This window comes from Pisolithus orientalis (genome assembly GCF_024613125.1).
Source record: "Pisolithus orientalis strain OTSU chromosome Unknown F5J12scaffold_60, whole genome shotgun sequence".
NCBI classification, from domain to species: Eukaryota; Fungi; Basidiomycota; class Agaricomycetes; order Boletales; family Pisolithaceae; genus Pisolithus; species Pisolithus orientalis.
The window spans coordinates 1,603-23,359 of record NW_026260841.1 but is presented as its reverse complement, the minus strand read 5'-3'; the positions used below and the strand labels follow the sequence as shown (position 1 = coordinate 23,359).

General features: G+C 47.5%; 3 protein-coding genes across 3 annotated transcripts; 2 read left to right on the top strand and 1 right to left on the bottom strand.

Annotated features, from left to right (window-relative positions):
- The first annotated feature begins 20 nt into the window (after window positions 1-20).
- Window positions 21-4,911, top strand: F5J12DRAFT_863352 (armadillo-type protein). The gene is made up of 16 exons (XM_051746962.1): window positions 21-86; window positions 137-162; window positions 216-365; window positions 470-582; window positions 640-737; window positions 794-1,204; window positions 1,254-1,349; window positions 1,397-1,473; window positions 1,523-2,572; window positions 2,641-3,070; window positions 3,150-3,220; window positions 3,297-3,391; window positions 3,449-3,552; window positions 3,630-3,947; window positions 4,009-4,224; window positions 4,283-4,911. Exons 1-16 carry the CDS (start codon window positions 48-50, stop codon window positions 4,697-4,699), a joined length of 3,711 nt encoding a protein of 1,236 aa, XP_051595147.1. The 5' UTR covers window positions 21-47; the 3' UTR covers window positions 4,700-4,911.
- Window positions 4,912-6,431: 1,520 nt separating this feature from the next.
- F5J12DRAFT_929901 (uncharacterized protein) lies at window positions 6,432-8,933 on the top strand. The gene is made up of 10 exons (XM_051749510.1): window positions 6,432-6,459; window positions 6,501-6,565; window positions 6,612-6,661; window positions 6,869-7,052; window positions 7,086-7,111; window positions 7,151-7,216; window positions 7,408-7,554; window positions 7,610-7,911; window positions 7,959-8,363; window positions 8,437-8,933. The coding sequence occupies exons 3-10, from the start codon at window positions 6,635-6,637 to the stop codon at window positions 8,753-8,755; spliced, it is 1,476 nt and encodes a 491-aa protein (XP_051595146.1). The 5' UTR covers window positions 6,432-6,459; window positions 6,501-6,565; window positions 6,612-6,634; the 3' UTR covers window positions 8,756-8,933.
- A 9,715-nt stretch (window positions 8,934-18,648) lies between these two features.
- On the bottom strand, window positions 18,649-20,751 carry F5J12DRAFT_786551 (uncharacterized protein; the record flags this gene model as incomplete). The annotated part of the gene is made up of 12 exons (XM_051743469.1): window positions 18,649-18,691; window positions 18,775-18,837; window positions 18,884-19,002; window positions 19,100-19,201; window positions 19,280-19,380; window positions 19,509-19,634; window positions 19,838-19,916; window positions 19,948-20,312; window positions 20,363-20,426; window positions 20,494-20,537; window positions 20,578-20,661; window positions 20,709-20,751. The coding sequence occupies 12 exons, from the start codon at window positions 20,749-20,751 to the stop codon at window positions 18,649-18,651; spliced, it is 1,233 nt and encodes a 410-aa protein (XP_051595145.1).
- Window positions 20,752-21,757: the final 1,006 nt, after the last annotated feature.

The window sequence follows — 21,757 nt, the reverse complement described above, 5'->3', positions numbered from 1 at the left end:
CTCCTGTCTTTGATCATCGTACCACCACCACCACCACCACCACCACCATGACCAAGACATATCTGATGAACAGTCTCATAGAAAAGGTACATACGACTACAGATAGCACATGTTCGATCTTACAGAAACCACCCAGATGCAGTCCCCGGACCAGGACTTCAGGTACGTCAGTCGACTCCACACACACCCCAATGGCGACGATACCCTTTGTCCAGGTTCATGGGACTGAACGATCTCTTGAACGAGATCAAGCAGGATCCGAATAGTTTCCTCGGTGAAGAGTCTGTCGAGAACAAGGTCCTTCGTCAGGTACTTAAGCTCGTCGAGGACAAGATATCCGAAGTCAAGAATCAGGCTGTGAAATGGTACGTCCCCTCTCCCCGCCATCAAACCCCACATTTCTGTGTGCTCAGCTGATTCGTTGTGATACCGCTTGCACTGTGTGATGTCCGTGTCCCGCCCGCTGCAGTCTCGGTCAGCTGATCAAGATCATGCGAGAGGGTCAGGTCGAGTTTGTCGTGGAAGCCCTCATTCAGTTTCTAGTTGGAAAGGACGAGGAGTTGAGAGATATATCCGGTCTGGGTGAGTCTGCCCCGATTTAAAAGACGGAGCATCGCATATCGAGACGCCACTTCCCAGCTCTGAAGACGATTACCTCGGAACTACCCCCAGACGGAAAGATCGCAGGAAAAGCATGTTCTGAACTCGCACCAAAACTACTCAACCAGGTCTTAAATGTGAGCCTATCCACCTCTGTATGCCGTGCGCGCTCCCGTACCATCCTCGTTCCCAGCCCGACACGCCACCAGACACGTTGATCGAAAGCCTTTCGACGTTATCCATCCTTATCGCCCGTTTCCCGGCCCACTTTTCCTATTCTCAAATCAAACCACAACCCCTCACAGCAATCGCTCCTCTCCTGAATCATCCCCGCCCAGCCGTCCGAAAACGCGCCATTTCAGCATTGTCGCAATTCTTCCCTGTATCACCGCCTGATCTATGCACGCAACTTCTCGAAATAAATATTTTACCATACCTTGAAGCGGGCGCGAACCTCGAGCAACAACGCACGACTGCAAATCTCGTGTCTGCGATTCTGAGACAGTCCGCACAACAACTTGCGTCCTCGTTTGACCGGATTATACCCGGGATACTGAAGGCCGTGAGGCGCGACGATGACGAGCTACGTGAAGGGTGTCTGCAAGTAAGTGAAAGCGAATGTGGTGCACCCCATGTAGTTGATATTGCTCTAGGCGCTCGAAACGCTCTTGTTGAGATCCTCGGCTGAAGCAACACCGTTTTTGCCTTCTATCATACAGACTGGCATACAATATATCAAATATGACCCCGTACGTTCATTCAAACAACTCCTTGCGTTGTGTTCACTATTACAAAGAACTATACCGGAGGCGACGAGGACGAGGAAATGGCAGAAGCAGATGGAGATGAGGACGACGAGGACTTGGATGATGAGTCAGTCAAGTCTATATCTCGTGCTTGCCCTTACTGACGGTGAGTGTAGGTACTCCGACGACGAGGATGCATCATACAAGATCCGACGTGCCGCAACGAAACTCTTAGCTTCCGTAATCGTCACCCGACCTGAACTTCTCGTTCCCCTGTATAAGGAGGTATCACCAATTCTCATATCGCGGTTCGGAGATCGAGAAGAGACCGTTCGGCTCGAAGTTTGGGCGACGTATATCGCTCTTCTCAACCAGACGAGCATGTATGGCGGGTTGTCACAGGTTTCTGACGTGGAACATGTCGTAGGCGGGAAGCGGAAGCGCGAGAGTGAGGATAGCATGGACGTAGAGGAGACTCCGTATACCCTCCTCAAATCACAGATTCCCGCTCTATCGAAAGCTTTGCTCCCCCAACTCAAGGCTTCCAAGACCGCCCCGGCGACGCTCCAAGCCGGATTCCAAGTCTTAAATACGTTGTTGTCCGTTTTGCCCGGATCATTGTTCGCCCAGGTGTCGCCGATCGTCGTAACGATCAAAGGCATCTTGTCGCAGTCACCGACGACGACGACATCCACGCTACATCTCACATGTCTTTCATTCTTGGGTCTCTTCTTCTCAACACACCCGCCACCGGTGTTCACGTCGTCACTCCCGGTACTTGTCCCTCTACTTCTCAAGTCACTTGGCGAACGTCACCCACGCGTCGCATCCGAAACCTTTCGCACGTTCTCTGCACTTTTAAATGCTACACGACCTGTCAAGAATGGTGACTGGCCTGAGCGGGTGTACGACCACGCTATCCAACGTCTCAGCACCACCGATACCGACGCAGAGGTACGTAGTTGCGCAGAAGATTGCATCGCAGATCTCTGGGTCTGTGTAACGGATATGATCAGAGCGAAAGAGGGTAAGGAGTGGCAAGCAATATGTCGCACTACGGGCAATACCACAGGGGCTGTGAGAGTGGTTACCAAGGTGGCGAGAGACGTGGAGATGAGCGACGATTGGGTGAATGGGTGTGTAGAGTGGGTAACGGGGTTGTTGAAGAAGAGCGGAAGGGGTGGAAAGACGGAGTTGTTTACTGCGCTTGATACACTGGTCAGAAGGTATGTATGCATTTATTTCGGGATGACGGGTCCGTCGACATTCGACGTGTGCTCATCCAAATTCAAAGATACCAATCTGGGATGCCCGCCGATCTTCCACCGTCTCTCGTCTCGCAGATCAAGGTCTACATCGGCACATCGGACATCTCCGTCTTGTCTCAAGCGCTCTCCATCCTCGCGCTTTTACTCGAGCTCGCTCCCAGGACCTCATTCCCCCCGATCGAGCGTGACCTGTTGAGCGACATCTACCCCATCGCGCACTCTCCACTCGTATCGGGTGCTGCTCTAGACGCATTATTGTCGTTCTTCTCAGCGCTAGTAGAAGCTGATGATCAAATTGCAACGCACGTAGTACCCGGGCTTGTGATCGCAGTTCAGAAATCAGGCGGGAAGGGCGACGTGAATTCGATGAATGTAGCAAAATGCGTAGGCGAGGTGGTAAGAAGTCAGCAAGGGGTCGCCGCAGGTACGATTGCGGAATATTCGAAGTACATCAAGGTTCGCGGCATTTTTCTCTCTCTCGATTGAGTGTGGTCGTGAGGTGATAAGGTTGGTGACGTATGTCTAATTTTTCTAGAAGAGTTCAAAGGCGAAGACGTCGAGTGTGGCGCTGAGTTTACTTATTCTTGGAGAGTTGGGGCGATTCATGTAAGTCCTTCGGACTTGATTCCACTCTGCTACAATCTCGCTCATACCCACTCGAAACCCTTATTTTTCTTTTTAGTGATATGTCCCCTCAACAAGATGTATTCAACAACGTGATCGACCATTTTTCGTCCGAGGAAGAGGGAGTCAGAACTGCTGCTGCCTTTGCTGCAGGTACGTATCCCGTTCTTAAAGCTGTGCGTATCGTGGCTGACGCGTTTCGCGTATCAGGGAATATTGCTATCGGGAATTTGCACTTGTTTTTACCTGTGATACTCAAAATCGCGGAGAATGATCCCTTGAAACGGTTACTCTCTTTACACGCGTTGAAAGAAGTGCGTTGTAGTACTTATTGCTGACTTTCGTGATGCTCGCGTGGACGATTGCTGATGGGCATCAAAACACGTTGCAGGTCGTAACGCACTGCTCGCATGGTCAACTCGAGCCTGTAGCAGATCAACTCTGGATGCCTCTATTCAACAACTCTACGTCCGACGCCGAAGAGTCAACCCGCAATGTTGCGGCTGCGTGTCTAGGAAAACTCACGACGACGGACCCTGGTCGGTACCTCCCTCAACTTCATGCGCATATCCGGGCCGAAAATCCCGCGATACGTGCGACGGTAATCTCGGCGATCAGGTATACGTTTGCGGATAGCTCGCCGTCGTATGATGAGGCACTTGCGCCACTAGTAATGGATTTCTTGAGCTTGATGAAGGATTCGGATTTGGTGCGTCTCGGCGTCTGGTTTGTTTGCCGTGATAATACTTATTCCGTTTGTGCGTTGATAGACCGTCCGTCGTCTCGCGTTGTCTGCTCTCAACTCAGCTGCGCGTACGAAGGTGCATCTCGTACGAGATCACTTACCTGCGCTGCTACAGACGTTGTACTCGGAGACGGTCGTAAAAGCGGACCTTATTCGGACCGTCCAGATGGGCCCGTGGCAACACAAAGTTGACGAGGGCTTGGATGCGCGCAAGACGGCGTGGGAGACGCTATATACGCTCGTATGTCATGTTTATTCGGAAGATAGGGGATGCCGCATCGCTAACGATACTTACGTAGCTGGACACATGCCTTCATAAACTGGATCTTCCGACGTTCCTCACGTATCTCCTCCCGGCGTTGTCGGATCCGTCAGATGAAATCAAGGTCCTCGCGCATTTACTCATCGGACGGTTATCGTCTATCCCATTATGCGTTCCTCTACTGCTTGCACGACTCGACGCGCTGACGCCACCACTCGAAACGACGATGAAAGGTGCGCCAGTGACCAAGGACACGGTAAAACAAGATCTTGAACGTGCAGCCGAGCTGAGGAGAAGTACGATGCGGGCTGTCGCTGCGCTAGCTAAGGTCGTCGCGGTCGGGAATGCTGCGGGTGTTAACACGACGGGTGGGTCGCAGAAGCTCGAGGTATTGGTGGAGGATATCAGAAAGAATGAGCAGTGGGGACCTGAGTTTAGGGAATTGCTTGGGTAGGTATGGGTCGATGGCCTTCTTGAAAGATGATGTGTACTGTTGGCAGCATTCAAGTGTAATGTGTGTGTATTATTCCATGACAACGATGATTGCATGAGGGCCCTCCCATACAGCAAGGCTCCTTACATTTGGTCAATACAATCGGAGTTGCTCATCGTCACACGCAAGATTCGTAACTTAGGCCGTCAGGTGGCGTATTTATTGCGATAGATTGACCGGGGACCTCCGACGCAGAACTTTCTGATGGAATCAGTCTGTCCTAGTAGTAGATTCATGCACAGCTTGGCCCTTGCACTGCGGGACCGGCTGCTGGTTCTGATTTGTGGCCGACCCGAATGGATCATTGCCAAAGCGCTTGACAGCTTGTTTTCATTTTCTCCAAGTGATATCCCTGTGTACAGTGCAAGGAGGCTTGCGTATCTAGGCACAGGTAGGCAATTTTCTCTTGTATTATGCACTTCACATTCTCCTTGTTATTTACGGGTTACCAGTGAAATTTCGATTTTTCGAGGACACACCTCAACTGCGGTCTGACAGGTAGGTGCCTCCGGTTCTGTTGTGCTCATCTGAAGATGCACAGATCGTGAACATATGAAACAGAGGTCTTATCTGGTCTTACATATGTTCGCCAGCTGTGAGATTTCCCCTCAGTATGGTGGCTGGTGCATTCTGCCTGATAAAGAGCATCCATACTACCCGCCGCCGACAAAGGAGCTCCACTCACTTGAACAAGACATAATTGCTGTGATACATGATACAGGTGTGGATCGCGCTCGCTGCCCCAGTAGTTGCTGTTACGGATGGGCCGCCATCTATAATAGCGAATGGCACGCCTGTCTATACGCCATATACTCTGGTTTCAAATTCTGTGGTCTCCTGCATATCCAGAGTGGCCTCTAGGCTAGCTGTAGTTGTATGGAGTTTTATCCTGAAACTGCCAAGTACATAAATGAAAATGCGATAAAACTCAACTGCGGGGACAACGCAGATACCTAGCAATTGGGATTGATCTCACAGATCTACCAAGTACCACGATTCCAGTTCTAAGCCTCAAGTAAGGAAACCCGCGGTCGATCACGGTGTCGCACTGAACTCAAAAAAAAAAACGACTTGGTTGTTACTGCATTCGTCCATACTCTTAGAACCCAACTTACTAGTATGCGTTCATGCAGTATTTCATGCACTACCAACGACTGCTGTGGTGATACATGCCAAAGTCCAAGCGCCACACCATAGAATTTTTAGATACTAATCAACATGCATGGATAGAAAAAATTTATTATTATAATATTCATAATTTAATTAAAAATATCACCAAACGGACTGGCCCCGCTCTGCTCGCTCTTTCCACGACGGAGAGTTCCAGATAGTGCGCCACAGAGACAAATATGTACAGTATGTTATGTGCATGTGTGAACTGTGATGTGCAAAATTTTTGGCACATCACCCATGCAAACTACTACTAGTAGTTGAAGAAGTTTGTGGGGTTGCAGAGGGGAAACCCAGAGAGGAATCTGTAGGGAACCTCAGTAGTCTGTCAAGCTACTGAGGGACCAGGTAAATTTTACTAGTGTATGGGTGCGCTCTAACAGCTTATGTAAGCGACATGATCACGTGCCTAAGTCCAAGTAAGGACAGGGGTCGTTTCACTCCAACAGTAGTTGCTACCTGAATTGTAGCCAAGATCCGAGCTCAAGATCATGCTCCGCATCGAGCCCCCAGATTTTCCTTGATGCTTCCGAAGGTCACAAAGCATCAAGGTATGCTGATCAAGTGGTGCGATTGACTGAACCGGATGTAGAAAAAGTTTGTCATCACATCGGGCTAAGGAAGCCTCTCCAAGGGTCAAAAGTGCACTCGCCGATGGTGAGCTCTAAGTTGATATCCGAGTCTTTCTACAAGGGAAACCAAGGCCTGCGCCACGGTGTTGTGTGGATGACCCTGCTGGGACCAAACTCAAAGGTACTACCCTTCTCTACCCAAATTCGTGTGCACGATTGACATCATAAAAGGTTTCCAAATGGCAGTCTTGCTTGAAGCTAACAAGCGAGTTTCGTTCTACGCGCTGTCCAGCCAGTGACTGGACTGGTTGCATGGCGGATAATCTGACATTTTATTTAACACAGAGGTTCCTCCAATCAACTGACGTTGTTTTATTCAAATATACAGCACATATGGATTGAAGTCAACGCCGTTGATAACTTTATCGCAGAACTTAAACCCCCAGTCCTAACGACACTTGTACGCCGGTTGCATCAGAGCGTGTCGACATCACCCCCGTTATGTACCCTTTTCCATTTCCCCCTGTGTATGCCATTTCCACACAGCGTGTCGTGCTTCGTTTTAGCATTGTGTGAGTAATACAGGTTCCATCATGGGTCCACAGCAAGAGGGGTTGCAAAGGACTCGCCCGTATGTGTATGGGACATGCAGTCATTAACCCGTCGGTAGGCCGATTGGCAGGAGCCGGATAACTCCGGCGTCATGTGCATCCGTGCAACACGCCTGGACGGCAGGGTAGGTGTGTGGTATACCGCGATGTCGCAAACTGCTACTTGATCAAATGGTCATATTGTGAGGAGCCTCCACCGCCGCATCATAGGAAATCCTCGGTGTCTCCAAGTGGACCGGTAGCACACATCCTGCCCACCTGTTTACCTCATGGTAAGGGTGACCACTGAACAGCGCAATTGATATATTCCCGGTAGGCATGCACATCTCAAATAGGCAACACTTTGCCGCATTCTCTCGTTCTGATCCGCATTACCCGCCAGGCACATCAGAATCTCCTCCTTTGCGTTTGGGGCGTAATGCCACTGCTGGATATAGGCATCATAGGTTGGTCATTTGGTCAGGTATGTAGCGGAGCTGTACCAGTCAGATTTCACGCACAGTACCAATAATTTGGAGGTGGTATATATATGCCTGAGGGATGGTCATCTGCTCGCTTCTGTGTGCACCACTGGGGCACGTTGTTTCACTTCCTTCCCTCAGCCACCATTGGCCTGCGTCACCCACATGGACGACATTTTATCTTATTCCACGTTGTGCCCAAGCAGTGTGATGTCGCAAGCCTCGTCCTGCTCATTTGCACAGGGCTTGGATAGTTCGCGATCAGACTGTCTCCTCTCCCACACGTTTCAGGGTGTGGAACACACCCTCTTTACTGGAAAGGAGGGTCCAGGATTGCAATGCACCTTTGCAGGGTCAGGGTAGGCACCGTTGGTTGAGGGGCCTTATTTATATTAACTTCCACTAGGGGCGGTCATCCTGCCCCGCAACCGGACAGAGAGGTGCTGACGTCCTCCCAGCCACATCTGAAGAATCACTTAACGCTCGTTCCCGAGTCTGACCAGACTTGCTGGGTTCCTGTTTACAATGAACCAGACGCACAGCTAGGCTCCGACACACAATTCATGAATATTGGATCACCTGGTAACCACTGGGGCACGCAAGACCACAGTGGCGAGATCTTCGGTTCAATTGGTTCGTTTATGCCCGCTCTCCTACATGCGTTGGGGTCACTTGATGGGCTGGTATCTTTCTTAGGTCAGAAGGGAAATGGGGACGTCTCAAAGTACGCGAGGTCGCCTTTGATTCCTCGGGTTGCCGAGCAAGCAATGATGAACCCGCACTGTCCTGGGTTATGTGTGCAACTGGACAGGTGAGCGTTTTCCGACGCCTGAGGATTAGTTGGTTTTTCTTGGAATTTACGTGCTGAAACTCTGTCATCGAAGTGTCGCCGAGCTTACTTCCGTGGACAATCGTGGAGTGATGGCTTCCACAATGAAACCGCCTTCTGCACGCCAGCATCTTAAGCGCGCTGTACACCATTCTTGTGGGTGGATTAAGGAAGATGGCACAAGATGTAATACATCCATCACGTACGAATGTACACGACATCTGGCCATTGCTCATGGTATTAGGCACCGAAAAAGGCATCTCAAAATCCTTTGCTGTTGGTGCAGCCCTCCGAAGCCCATTAGACGGTCAAGTATGCTGAGGCACGTGCGAGAGGTTCACTTGGAATGCTCACGCTCGAACGTGTGCACATAATTGTGCTACCTCTCTAACATTTTTCTTCATTTCACTCCAGCCCTCTTGTAATACTATTTCATTCCCTTGCTATCTCCTGCTTTCGCTCTCTGTGTCTTTCTCGTCTCACTCTCTCATTTCCTCACTCCTTTTTTATCCTCGTTCTGCCATGTACAAGCATGTGTCACGTGAAACGGTGAATATAATTTTACACGTTTTGATGGTTTTGCGTTTGAATGTATGAATTATATATCATCAAGGATCGAATGTGCACAAAACTTATTTTAATCGCCAACCACTCCCATGGGATATAAACGTCTTAGAAGACAAAATACGATGCTCCGGAGAGGGTGAGGAGGGTTCATCACATTTATCTCCTTTGTGTGAGGTGCTACAATTTATGATAATAATGACCCAGGATATTCGTCGCACGAAGGAGTTATCTTGCAGAGAGAAGACAGTGTTCCTGTATGATTTTTTAGAATTGAGTTGAAGGGAGCTCACCCACATGTAGGCCGACGTAAGTCATCTACGCCTACATTCAAAATACATAGACCATTGAATCTAAGCGGGACAGTGACCTTGATGTTGCATTGACGCTCAACTTACACTGAAGAGGCCACGAAATTCGAATGCTTATTTAGAGTATACAGAAGCTGAACGAATATATTTTTTCCGGGTACTTCTACCAGCGTTGTCTAGGTGCCTGCCGATCAGCTGCAAGCTAAGATGTTAATTCGCACTAACTAACATAGTCACATACTTCAATATGGCAGACCGGCTCTACTGCTTTGTGCAGAACACGAATCGCTTCACACCCCATACCTTTGTCCGAGTCTTCAGAACTCATTTCGTTCCCCAGGCGCTGAATTCAGCAATCTAGATAAGTAACAAAGGAATCAGGGGGTCTCCCATAACGGAGAAAGGTGCCCAAGATGTGAGAGAATTATACGCCAATCTGAGAGGGGTTTATGTTTAAGGGATAAAAATTAAGCTGGGATTGCCACAGAGCTCTGGGGGAGTCGACTGGATAGAATTAAAGACAAAGCGAAAGACATAAAGAACCACGATCCGCAGGAGAAAGACTGGGTGAACACGATGCTTTTGTATATTAGCCCAAGTTCTACGAAGCCGAGAATCAAACCGCACCCTCAGTATACATGGTGTGTCAAGCATATTTGCAGAGGTAGTCACCCAGCAGGATGGTAGTGGTGCTCTGAATTTGTTACTTGCAACAGAGCACTAGATGTCATTCTAAGGGATAGGCCTCCACGGCGCCATACCACCTGTGCGAGTTAGTATCACGTACTGCTTGTGAGTTGTCGTTATACACGATTACCATATTTACCTACCTGAGTCCCGCCACTTACTTTTCTAAGGCGGACAACAGATTCCATCCTTGTGAATGCCATCGCTGGCCAGCACTTCGCACAATTGCTTCGTCTAGGCGCTCTATTTGGATCTCAGGAACTCAGTTTCGGAGTCGGTTTCTCCAGGAATTGCCTAGGTACGGATTGATTCGTGAAGAGACAAAGTGCATGAGCCACGAATCTTCATCACTCCATGGGAAATTTCAGAGAGGTATGCACTCTCCCAACTGTGTGGTCACCACGCTCTCCCACTGAAGGTTTCTACGTGTCCCTTGATTAACAAAGACTAGTGCAGTGGATTCAATAACTAGTGATATTTCCGTACGTACTAGAAGTAAGATATTGGTATCCCGTGAAATAAAGCACGCGCCGTGCAATACTCTTGCCGGGGTCGGACCACCGGAAACTTCCTATGTCCGTGCCACGCTGATGAGGTCGTGTGGACCTCTCTCGAAGAGCGGTGGTGAATAAATCCGGTTCAAAACCATATGTGAAAGAAGCTGGGCTATTGGTCCGTGCAGTGGTCTTTGTCCGGTGTACAACGGAGACAGACACGTCTGGAAGTATCCTGTATTAGAAACTCACACGTGACTTTTGTGTCCTTCTGTCTGGGGCATTTATAATTTGTGCACTCCACCGCTTCAGCGCCAGCCTTCAAAACTAGCTGTAATTATAAGCTGTAGCTACTCGGTAATGGAAAGAGGTGAATTGATGGCCTTTGATGAATCTGAGAGCTACTATGTGATTTAGAGTAACTTCTGCGATATTGCGTTATTTTGGTAATCAATCACAATGCGGAATGGATAAATTATCTTCTTATCAGCTAGAATCTGGACAAGGTACATTCAGCTGGCACAGGGAGCCTGATACTTTATTGTCTTGCCACTGTGCTGTGTTATCAAGACGCCCTGGCGTATGACGCTGCATCTGTAACATTTACTCTACTTCACCGAGGAATAACGTGATAAGTGTAGGTATATGACTCAACTGCCGGGGGCCTCAACGCAAGTACCGGACGATCGGCTCGATCGCACTGATCTACCAGCTATACTGCGGTCTTGGTTCCGCGCCTTAAGGCAAACAGCTGTCGACCTCACTGAATTACCATAGTTCTGGTACTGGAAAAACCGATTTGGCTGCAATGCATAGGTCCATGAACCCAACTTACTGGTTTACGCTCATACGGTTTCACGTACTGTCGATAACTGCTGTAATACGAGACGCCACATTATATTGCATATTTACCCAGAAATGACACCACAAGGGCAAGGTTCTGTTCCGCTGAAGTCCATCCCGCAACGTGAACAAATAGAGACAAATACCGTGGGTCTTGTTTGTGGTCACGAGTCAAGCTCAAGACCGTGCACTATGTCCGGCAGGTCCCCGGTGTTACCTCGACGCTTCCAAGGGCCATAACATGGAAAAGCGTTAAGATACGCTGATTTGGTGCGGTTCATTGGAACGGGTTTAGGATGAGTCCCCCATCATTCCTCCTGATTCTGAAGGTGTCAAAAGTGTACCTCGCGTCGGAGAACTTCAGGGCTGGGATGTGGTCAACCGAGTTGTTCCTTGAAGACTGACTTGTCTGCGCCATGGTGCTGTGCGGATGATAGCTGCGGCGACGTGCCCTTCTATGTTCAAATCCATGTGCGCAACTGACATTATAAAGGCTTTCCAAGGGATGGAAGCAGTATTACTCAAGGTCGAAGTTGAACAGTGAGTTTCATTGTATGCGATGCCTAGGCCTTGATTGTGTTAGTTGGTCGGAGAACAATCTAACCTATATTATTTAGATGCAACACGGAGGTCTCGTGGCGATTGAATATACAGCACATGTCACGGATCGATGTCAGCTCCGCTGTTAACTTTATTGCATGAACTCAACTTTGGACCAGATCCCGAGAGTGGCCTGATACTATCCATTCCTCCCCGATTCGCTCCGAGCATGCCAACTTCACAATCTAACGGGCGGTCCGTTATCAGCCGATCCCCTTTTCATTTTACTTGACGTTTGGTGCTGCCACACCTCATTTTAGCATATCACGTTCTTCTTATGGGTAACGTATTATGATTCCACAGCACTTGACGTCAGCTTACCTTCATCTGCATTGGCCGCCTTCGGTTTTAAGTTCAATAGAGGTGAGCGCTGTGCGCTATGGACATGGGATATTTACACTCATATAAGTTGTCATTGTTCCGAGTGGCAGGGTCCGGACGCCTTTTTGGTGCCATGGGCTTGCCGCTTCTTGCGGTATGTTCGGCCCGTTGCATGCGGGTGCGTGGTGTGCTGCGATGCCCCCAACTTCGACTTGGTCGAATGGACACTGTCAGAAGCTCCCACTCACTCGCTTTTATATGTAACGTTGCAGTATGTCGATCCCCTCATCTGACTGCTCTATAAATTTCACTCTTTTCACTTCTTTGTCTCAACTACCATTGGCCTGTGCCATTCACATGGACAACAATCCACTCTATTCGGCGTCGCCCTCGAGCGACGTGATATCGCAAGCCCCAGCACAGCAATTTTCCCAGGGCCTGGATAGTTCGCAGTGGGATTGCCTTCTCACCCACATGGTGCATGGCATAGTACACGACCCCCTTGCTGGCGAGGATCCAGGATTGCAGTGTACTTCCTCGATATCAGGGTAGGCGCCATTTCCCTGGGACCTGTAACTCGTATTAATCCCTTATCAAAGATATGGTCGTCCTGGCCCATATTCAGGCCTGGAAATATTATCATCCTGGCAGCCACATCAGCAAAATCACTCGACTCTAGTTTCCGAGTCCGACCAGTCCTACGAGATTCCGGTTTACAACGTGCAACTGGACTCCCTCACACAATTTATGAATACCGGATCCCTTTGCGACCACTGGAGCATGCAGGACCATACTGCCGAGGTCCTCGACTCGGACGGTTCGTTCGTTCCCACTCACCCATGTGCTTTGGGACTACTTGACGGGCTGATATATTTATTAGATCAGGAGGGAAATGGGGACCTTTCAAAATACATGGTCTTGCCATTGGTTCCTCCGATTGCTGCTCAAGCTGTGATGAAATCGCACCGTTCTGGGTTGTATACCCAACAGGGCAGGTGAGTATTCTTCAAACGCCCGAGAATTCACTGTTTTTGTTTAGAAGCTCGAGGAATGTACATGCTGAAACTCTCTTTCATCGAAGTGTTGCACAGTTTACTCCCATGGACGATCGTGGAACGATGGCACCCACAATGAAACTACCTTCTGCACGCTGGCCTCTTAGATGTGTACGCGGCCCGTGTGGATGGGTTAAGGAGAATGGTACAAGATGTAATACATCCATTACATACGATTGCGCGCGACACCTGGCCATCGCTCATGGGATCAGGCAGCAAGGGAGACATTTCAAAGTCCTCTGCCACTGGTGTAGCCCCCCGAAATCCATCAGACGGTCAGGTATGCTGAGGCATGTGCGAGAAGTACATTTGAACTGCCCACGGTGAGCATACGCGCATAGCTGAGCTAACTCTCCAACAGCTCCCATTTCTCTTTTACTCTCTACCGCCCTCTTGTAATACTATTTCGATCGATCGCTGTTCTATGCGCTCCCCTACTCTCTTTCTCTCGTATCTCGTTCTCTTGTTGCCTCCCTCGTTCGCTGCTGCCATGTACAAGTGTGTCACAGGGAATGATAAATATACATATTTTGGTGGCTTTGCTCACCACTATGTCTGATTGTATGGGCAATGAGGACTACTTTCAACGATTTGAACCAGTACGAAACTCATTCAAACTACCAACCCAGTACTATAACCGAAGATACTTACGCCCGCTAGCTAGTAGCAGTGCGCATTAGCATCACGTATTTAAATGACGGAGCACTGGAGGAGGGTTTATTGCATTTATCTCCTTGGAGTGGGGCCCTATAACTTGTGTTGATATCAACCCATTCTTCGTTGCAGAAATGAATTGTGTTTGACAAGATTACATTCCCTACGAACTCTTGGAACTAAATGTAAGTGTCCACTCTGAAGTCGTTGAGGTCACCCGCACATAAGTCGAAGTACCATATTCGCAACAGGCCAACCATCTTATTGCTGCGCTGACACTTAACTTTATTTAAGCTGAGGAAGCCACGAAAATCGACTGCTTGCTTGGGGTACACCGAAGCTGAACGAAAATAGAAGATATATCTCCGGATACGTCCGCCAGCTTTGTCCGTCGATCAATCACAAATCAAGATCTGCACATGGAAAGCTCAGCGACCCTGCCGGGAGATATCTGACCTAGCATTTGTACGTTATCCTGATACCAGGGCCGAAAGGAAAAACATATCTGGTAGGTACGAAGGCACTCACAACCTGGTAATAATTCTATAACAGAAACAGAGGTTCTCTGTCCGGAATCAACTCCTTAGTGGGTCGTAGCCGATGAAGTGCGGTCGAGATGGAGAAACCTCGACGTTTGACCGACAGCAGATGGGCTGCTACCGCACGTGTGGTTCCGATGGCACCCCGCACAAATTCCTCGTTTCGGCGTTTCTATCTTTTCGATTTCGTGCTTTGGTCGTCCAAGAATTGGACAAGAACATGATCAGCGCATTAGGAGCGCGACGTGCACGAGTAACAACCCCATTGTTCCAGGTAGAGAAATACTCAATCAGGAAAATAACACTTTACTATTTTTGACTTTTTGTGACTAATGTGACATTTTGGGAAGGAATCTACTATCATTACCCATGTCCTGCAGGCATGGCTGCACTTTTCTTGCTGATTTTGGCCTTGTTCAAACCACCTAATTCATAGCTTTCAGTAGATACCACATACATTCAAATTGATGGAGGTTCCAAAGAGATATTGTGATTTTTCTCTTAGACAGTGTGCATCACACCAATGGCTCAATATCTCTGAATTTTCAGACATATTCTAGTCTTCTTGGCTTAGATATATCATCACTTAGTTGTCTCAATAGATTCTGTTCTCTTTTCATTCTTCAAAATGCTGTATATGGTCAAAAAAAAAGTACAGATAGTAGGTTCCTTCCCAAAAAGTCACAAATAGTCGCAATAGTCACAAAAAAGTCAAAAAAAGTCACAAAAAGGTCAAAAATAGTAAAGTGTTAATTTCCTGATGCTACACACAGCCAGGTAGTGACTATGCTTTCTCCCTGTGTGTTTCTTGATCAATAGTGACTGACTGAGCTGGTGGATTTACTCATCAATTATATTGTCATATGTATAGTAGATCCCACTTAATAAAACAGGCATTGTGTGATGCTCTTCCAGTGGTCAGGTTCACTTAATGGCTGGAAGGCTTCCATGTCATTCTGATGTTCCATCCCAAAGGTTGTGTGGACCTCTTCACAGTGGGGAATAAACCAGTTTGGGGAGGTTGAGAATCACATGTGTCAAGGACAAGCCTAGAGTAATGATCTGGAAAAACTCTGGGTTGGTGCTGCATTGTGATTACCTTGCTTGCAAGGTTTCTGGTCAAAACAGCCAGGGGGTTATATATGGACCCCATGTAGTCCATTTAGTCACAACATATAGGTGGCCTGCAATGCCAAAATGCCAACACTTATGTAGACCCTGCAATGGGCCTGTCTAAATAGATTAGCCATGACACATGGACAGGCCTGAGGGCCTATAGTGAGAGCAACATATGTACAGGCCCATAAGTGCAATTCCACAACATATGGGAGGGCCTGTGGAGGGGAAGGATGCTGCAACATATAGATGGGCCCATGACCAAGTAAGTATGCTGAGCTACTGTAAGACATGGATGGGCCTGTCCATGGTAGGGTGCACCCAGTCACAATATCAGGATGGGCCCACCTATTGTATCATGAAGAAGGTTGCAACATATGGACATGCCCACCCATCATATGCTTTATAGGGCCACAACATAAAGAGGGGCCCCTCTATGATAGATTACAGAGTTGGCAACATATGGAAGGGCCCATCTTTGGGATAATATACCCCTTTCACAACATATAGACAAGCCTGTCCATAGCAAGACGTATGCCTGTCACAACATAAGGATGAGCCTGTCAGTAATATCATTGACAGCATCACAACACATAGATGGGCCTGTCTAGTAAGATACACCCCTGTCCCAACATAAGGATGGGCCCATCAATGATATTACTGATGGGCCTGTCTATGTGTTGTGACACTGTAAATGATATTACTGATGGGCCCATCTTTATGTTGTGACAGGCATACATGTTGCTATTGACAGGCCCATCCATGTGTTGTGACCATGTAATTGATATTACTGATGGGCCCATCTTATGTTGTGACAGGGGCATATCTTACTAGATGGGCCTGTCCATCTGTTGTGACAACATAATTGATAATACTGACTGGCCCATCTTTATGTTGTGACATGGGTGCATCTTACTAGATGGGCCTGTCCATGTGTTGTGACCCTGTAAATGATATATATTGAAGGGCCTGTCTTTATGTTGCAACAGGTACATCTTACTATGGATGGGCCTGCCCATGTGTTGTGATGGTATAAATGATATTATGGAAGGGCCTGTCCATATGTTGTGACAGGGGTGCATCTTACAGGATGGGCCCATCTATGTGTTGTGACACTGTAAATGATATTACTGATGGGCCCATCTTTATGTTGCAACAGGCATACATGTTGCTTGGAAGGGCCCTTCAGCAGTATCATTTATATGGTCACAACATAAGGACAGGCCCTTCAGCAGTATTATTTATATGGTCATAATGTATGGATGGGCCCTTCAGTAATATCTTTTATATCACCATAAAACAAGGACAGGTCCATCTAGTAAGATCCACCCCTGTCATGACATAAGACAGGCCCAACATCAATAGCACATATAGTGTCACGACATATTGATCAGATCACAGCAAAATATTGAGGCAAGCATCCTGACATGCCATAATTTTCCAACAAGCTGCAAGTGGCTCACCCACTATACAACTCTGACCTCATCCACCCCAAGCATGAATACTATGCAAGACATGTCTAAAACCCCCCATGGATGGCAAATGGAACTAACAGACTGCATTGCATCATACATGAAAGCCAGATTTCAAGAGGAGGTATTCAGTGGACCTCACACCCTTCCAGATATATTGATTCTGTTTCTGGTGTTATGTGATGTGGATTGCATATCATCAGTAATCTCACAGGCCTATTGTCACCCTAGTAAGTCCATCATAATGGTGTGATGGAAGTTTTCATCTTTCTGCAGTCAACATTGGGAAAAATTGAGGTGGAAAAACCTGCAATGCAGAAGCTGCTGAGAGATATGTGGAAGTGACTGAGCCATCCATTCTGGTGACCAACTCAAACACCATCCATGTTTGGTATTTGCCAGATGCTTTCAGCCCAAAAAGAAGGGTAAGGGAATGCAGAATCTCATATTCTACTGACTTAATGGAATGGCAGGCCAACATATGGAACTGCCTTCATCTTCTGAGGGAACCACTGTGGGAGAGCATAAAGGCTTCCCCACAGGCATGGCAGACAGGACAAGTCATATTTCCATGATAATGCTGAGTTGAAAGGTGCCATCAACCTGTCACCCTGCATGGTTTCAACAGGGTCATGGGGTGGGTGATCATTTCTTTCCTTGTGAATAAAGTGCTCATCTGTCTTGAAGCCCCAAAATGGCTTCCCAGAAGCCTCACAGCTGCTTGAATCCAGGACAGAAAACACTTCTACAAGGGAATGGGTCAACCAAATGTCCAACACCAATGCCCTGTTATCTGTGATCCTGCATGTCATCCATCCATGAATGTATGCAGATGGCAGGGAAAGCATTGATCTGCCTTGGCAAACAGGCAGAACAGTGGGTGGATTCAGATATGAGCTCCATACTGCTGATATGGAGCTCCACATATAGCAGCATATCTGTGATGGTGAATTGGGCAACTTGTTACCACAGGGATATCAATGGACAGGATCCATGGTATGACATGCTGGTAACAGTGGGCAACTACCCACCCTTGGACTTTGTCATTCCAACATTGAATCTGTGGCTGTGCCTACAACCCAGGGATGATCATTGCATTTTCAGGTTCAGCATTGGAGCATGGGGTGGGAGCTGTAGACAGGTGACAGAGCATGCCTGGTATACTACATGCATGCCAATGTACATCAGTCAGTGCATGTTCCCATGTGTCAATCACTACAGATGGATGACCTACTACCTAGACCAGTTGCAACTGGAGAACTGTTGATTTGAAGCTGCAAAATTTAATGTAAGATTTAGTAGGCAATGTGGATCTTGTATTTTATTAGGATATGCTGGCTCTTGAACTTTGGATGGGTGGTGTTGCCAAGATTTTGCAAATGGGCAGGTGCTTCAACATCATAGATTCGGTGGGTACTCAGAACTAAAGGGTGTGCATCATAAACTGCAAAAAAAATAAACCTACTCAGGCCATCATGCAGATGGGTGGATTGTCAGACATCATGCAGATGGGTGGGGGTTCAGACATCATGCAAATGGGTGGCATCTCATAAATGATCAACATTTATAGCAATGTATATTCAACCAACTCCACAGTCAAAAACATGTAAACTATTGAAGCAGCATGCCCAACAACCCACACAATGCCCACCACCTAGTGTAGAAATGGTCAATTTGTCAACCCTGACTGTTGACAACATTGGCATATTTCCAAATGTTTTCAATGCAGTAGTTTACCTGCTCCTCAATATGGCCATCAAGACAGTCTGTGATTGGCACCTCAGGCAATGGCCATAAGCCCTGGGCCATCATCAACTATTTGCAGCAACAAGAATAAGCAGCATACCTTAACAAAATCTCAGGCTGCAGAAAACAATCCCTTGCCTTGCAATCTTTGGGAATCCACTGCATATTCCATGGAACAATATAGCCACCAAGGGAATGCAAAGCCAGAATTGGGATCAGCTGCATGTGGGGTCCAATGTGGGATGATGGTGCTGATATTGTCAATTATGCAAAATGTGCTAAGGGGAATTAGCTGCATTTGATCACAGAAGCTAACCTCATCATCTTGGTGTCTGAGGTATGCATGGTAGCATGCTGGGAGGGGAGGAGTATAACTGGCATGCAACACCATCACCAGAATCAAGCTATTGGGCTGATTCTGAAGGAATTATGTATCAGTCCCACATTGTGAAAAATTGATGTAAAACCTACCAAGTCCATTGCTAGGTTTGCACACCAATGTGCAGGCCATCCTGTGATATTGGCAGTCTACTTCAGATGTACAGAGGCCACCTCGATCTGGCATGCCAAGTAGAGGATACCCATCTCTACCACAGACTGGCAAGATGGGTGTGATTGGCTGGCAATGAATGGCTTGGGACAACTTTCAAAGGTGGAATGTGGATAATGAACAAATTCCATCAAATTGAGCATATTGACGAGTCAAAGGCCCTGAGAGGCTGCACCATACTGGTCCCTTGCAGCTGTGCCCAATTCTCTTGCAATGGCATTCGCAGCCTGTGCAAGGTGCCTATCAAGGGTGGGATTGAACAGCAGGTCACTGGGAGTGGTGTTTCCATGATAGCAAGATACTGCAGCATGTAAGGCATGCAAGACTAAAATTATCAATGTCAAAGGTGTATCAGATTAAGCTCATGCCCATACCTTGATCACAACACAGAACAGGTGCCAATCCTCATTGTTCCATTTGAAGAGATTGCTGTGTGGATGGAAGTTCACCTACATAATCAATGGATATCACTGATCACATGAATAGAACCAAATAAATGCTCACTGTTGCATATTTCCTCAAAAAGATCCCTCATCTCTGATTGTTCAGGCATGCCAAAAGTCAAATACACCATTGTCCTCATCTGCTGCCAAGTCAAAAGGTTCAACAGGTACATTTGAAACGAGTGGGGGAGGCATTGGTTCCCTCATATCCTGCAATTGAGCAAGCAGGTTAGTTGGAGAATCAGGTTGAGGAGATTGGTCCCTCAGATTTGATGATTCATGGGTGATGGGCAGAGGAGATGGTTCCCACACATTCTGCAAGTCTTCCAGAAAATCGACCTGCATAGTAACATCTTGTGCAGGTGTTGAAGACCCATCCATCCAGTTTAATGTCTCATGTGTGACTGGCAGTGCCAATGGTTCCCATGCATTCAGCAATTGCTTGAGTAGATCCACATTCATACCATCCACTGGGGGAGCAGTTGGTTCCCATTCATTCAGGAACCAATTCATCAAGTTGTCATGTGGATCTATTACTAGAAAATTAGTTTGTTCATTAGCTTGAACAGCAATTGTGCCAACTCACCAGCTGCAATTCTGCCCTCTGCCAGGCAGTTGGCTCCCTTTCCTGCAGGAACTGATCCAGCAAGCTTTCACATGAATCTATAGTGAAAGAATGTTTGTTGTTTAGCTTGGAGAGAAATCATGTTCACTCACAGGCCACAATATCCATGTTTGACCCTGCCATATCTGCCCTTCCACTTCAGACAATTGGTGGAGGGGTTGGCTCTTGCAACTCACACAGTTGTACTAGTGTTTCCTCCAGATTTTTGGACTGCTTCACACAGGAGCTAGATTGCCTTGGCTTGATTGGTCTTCCATTAGCTGTGGATGGCTTAGGTCACTGGATCCAACAATGAAGACAACCTCACCTTGATGATGGAAATGAACTTGGTGGGACTGTTCAGTGGACATATTCAACAATGATGGGTTCACTGATAGGTCAATGATGAATCAAGATTTAAACTTGTAGGAACAATGGCAAGAATATCATTCACACTGTGGGAAGCAAGGTTGGACAATGGCAGTGTTACACACCAAAGGTGTTTGGTGAGGTGGACATGGATACAGCTGATGAACAGAGATGAAGACCATAGCCCTCATGCAAAGAAGGACAACCAGAAATGTTGGCAGTCATCCCTCGCACAAGAACAAGTCATCAGTGCCAGAGAAAAAGAAAGGGAGCAAGTTAAGCACTGGCTAAAATTCTTAAGTGCCCATGTATGGCATTCCAGTTTTTGACATATCTCCACCGTTTCTGCAGATACAGAGACCATTCCCACACTTGCTTGTAGTGCTCAGCCACACAATCTTACCTTCCAAAATTGGAAAGGATTTGTGCACTCCACATGTTTCTACAGCACTCCCTCCAAAAGATGCTCATTTCGCTAAATTCTTCTGATATGGCCACCTCTACATCAGTCATTTCGCTTGTCCCCTTTGCTAGGGACCATGGCTACATATATCTACCAGGAGTTCCTACCAGCTTCCATCCTGAAGCATCCTGGTACATCCCACCCTTGTCTGTGCTCTCTCAGCCCATCCAGCTTGGACAGCATGTTCATTTTGTCAGTATGACCTCTAGGAGGACATTCTTTGGTTGCCTCACGTCTGTCATTTGCTTGGAAAGGTCTTATGTGGTTGTTTCAGTCTCTCCAGTCCAAGAAGCATATGGATCCTTCCTCCCTGCTCCCTGCAATGTCTTCATACCAGTCTCATCCATCATTCTTCCAAGATTGTGATAGCTACAGTATAATCTACTGTTGTCCACTCTCCCTGATTGCATCCATGACAAGTATGATGCACATCTTGCCTCCTTATTGCAAGGTGCAGCAGAAGACACTCCCCCTTCATCCTCTCTTCCAACAGAGCCTCATTCATGAAGTGTTCATTTGCTTCACTGAGAGGATGGTTTGGGGGG

What these genes read in the sequence shown, in the direction of transcription:
- F5J12DRAFT_929901 (XM_051749510.1), top strand. Translation starts at nt 6,635, where the DNA reads ATGACCCTGCTGGGACCAAACTCAAAG. An exon ending in CAACACGCCTGGACGGCAGG is followed by an intron (nt 7,217 to 7,407) that starts GTAGGTGTGTGG and finishes TATTCCCGGTAG; the next exon opens with GCATGCACATCTCAAATAGG. An exon ending in TGCACCTTTGCAGGGTCAGG is followed by an intron (nt 7,912 to 7,958) that starts GTAGGCACCGTT and finishes AACTTCCACTAG; the next exon opens with GGGCGGTCATCCTGCCCCGC.
- F5J12DRAFT_863352 (XM_051746962.1), top strand. Translation starts at nt 48, where the DNA reads ATGACCAAGACATATCTGATGAACAGTCTCATAGAAAAG. An exon ending in AAGAATCAGGCTGTGAAATG is followed by an intron (nt 366 to 469) that starts GTACGTCCCCTC and finishes CGCCCGCTGCAG; the next exon opens with TCTCGGTCAGCTGATCAAGA. An exon ending in TGCTGCTGCCTTTGCTGCAG is followed by an intron (nt 3,392 to 3,448) that starts GTACGTATCCCG and finishes TTCGCGTATCAG; the next exon opens with GGAATATTGCTATCGGGAAT.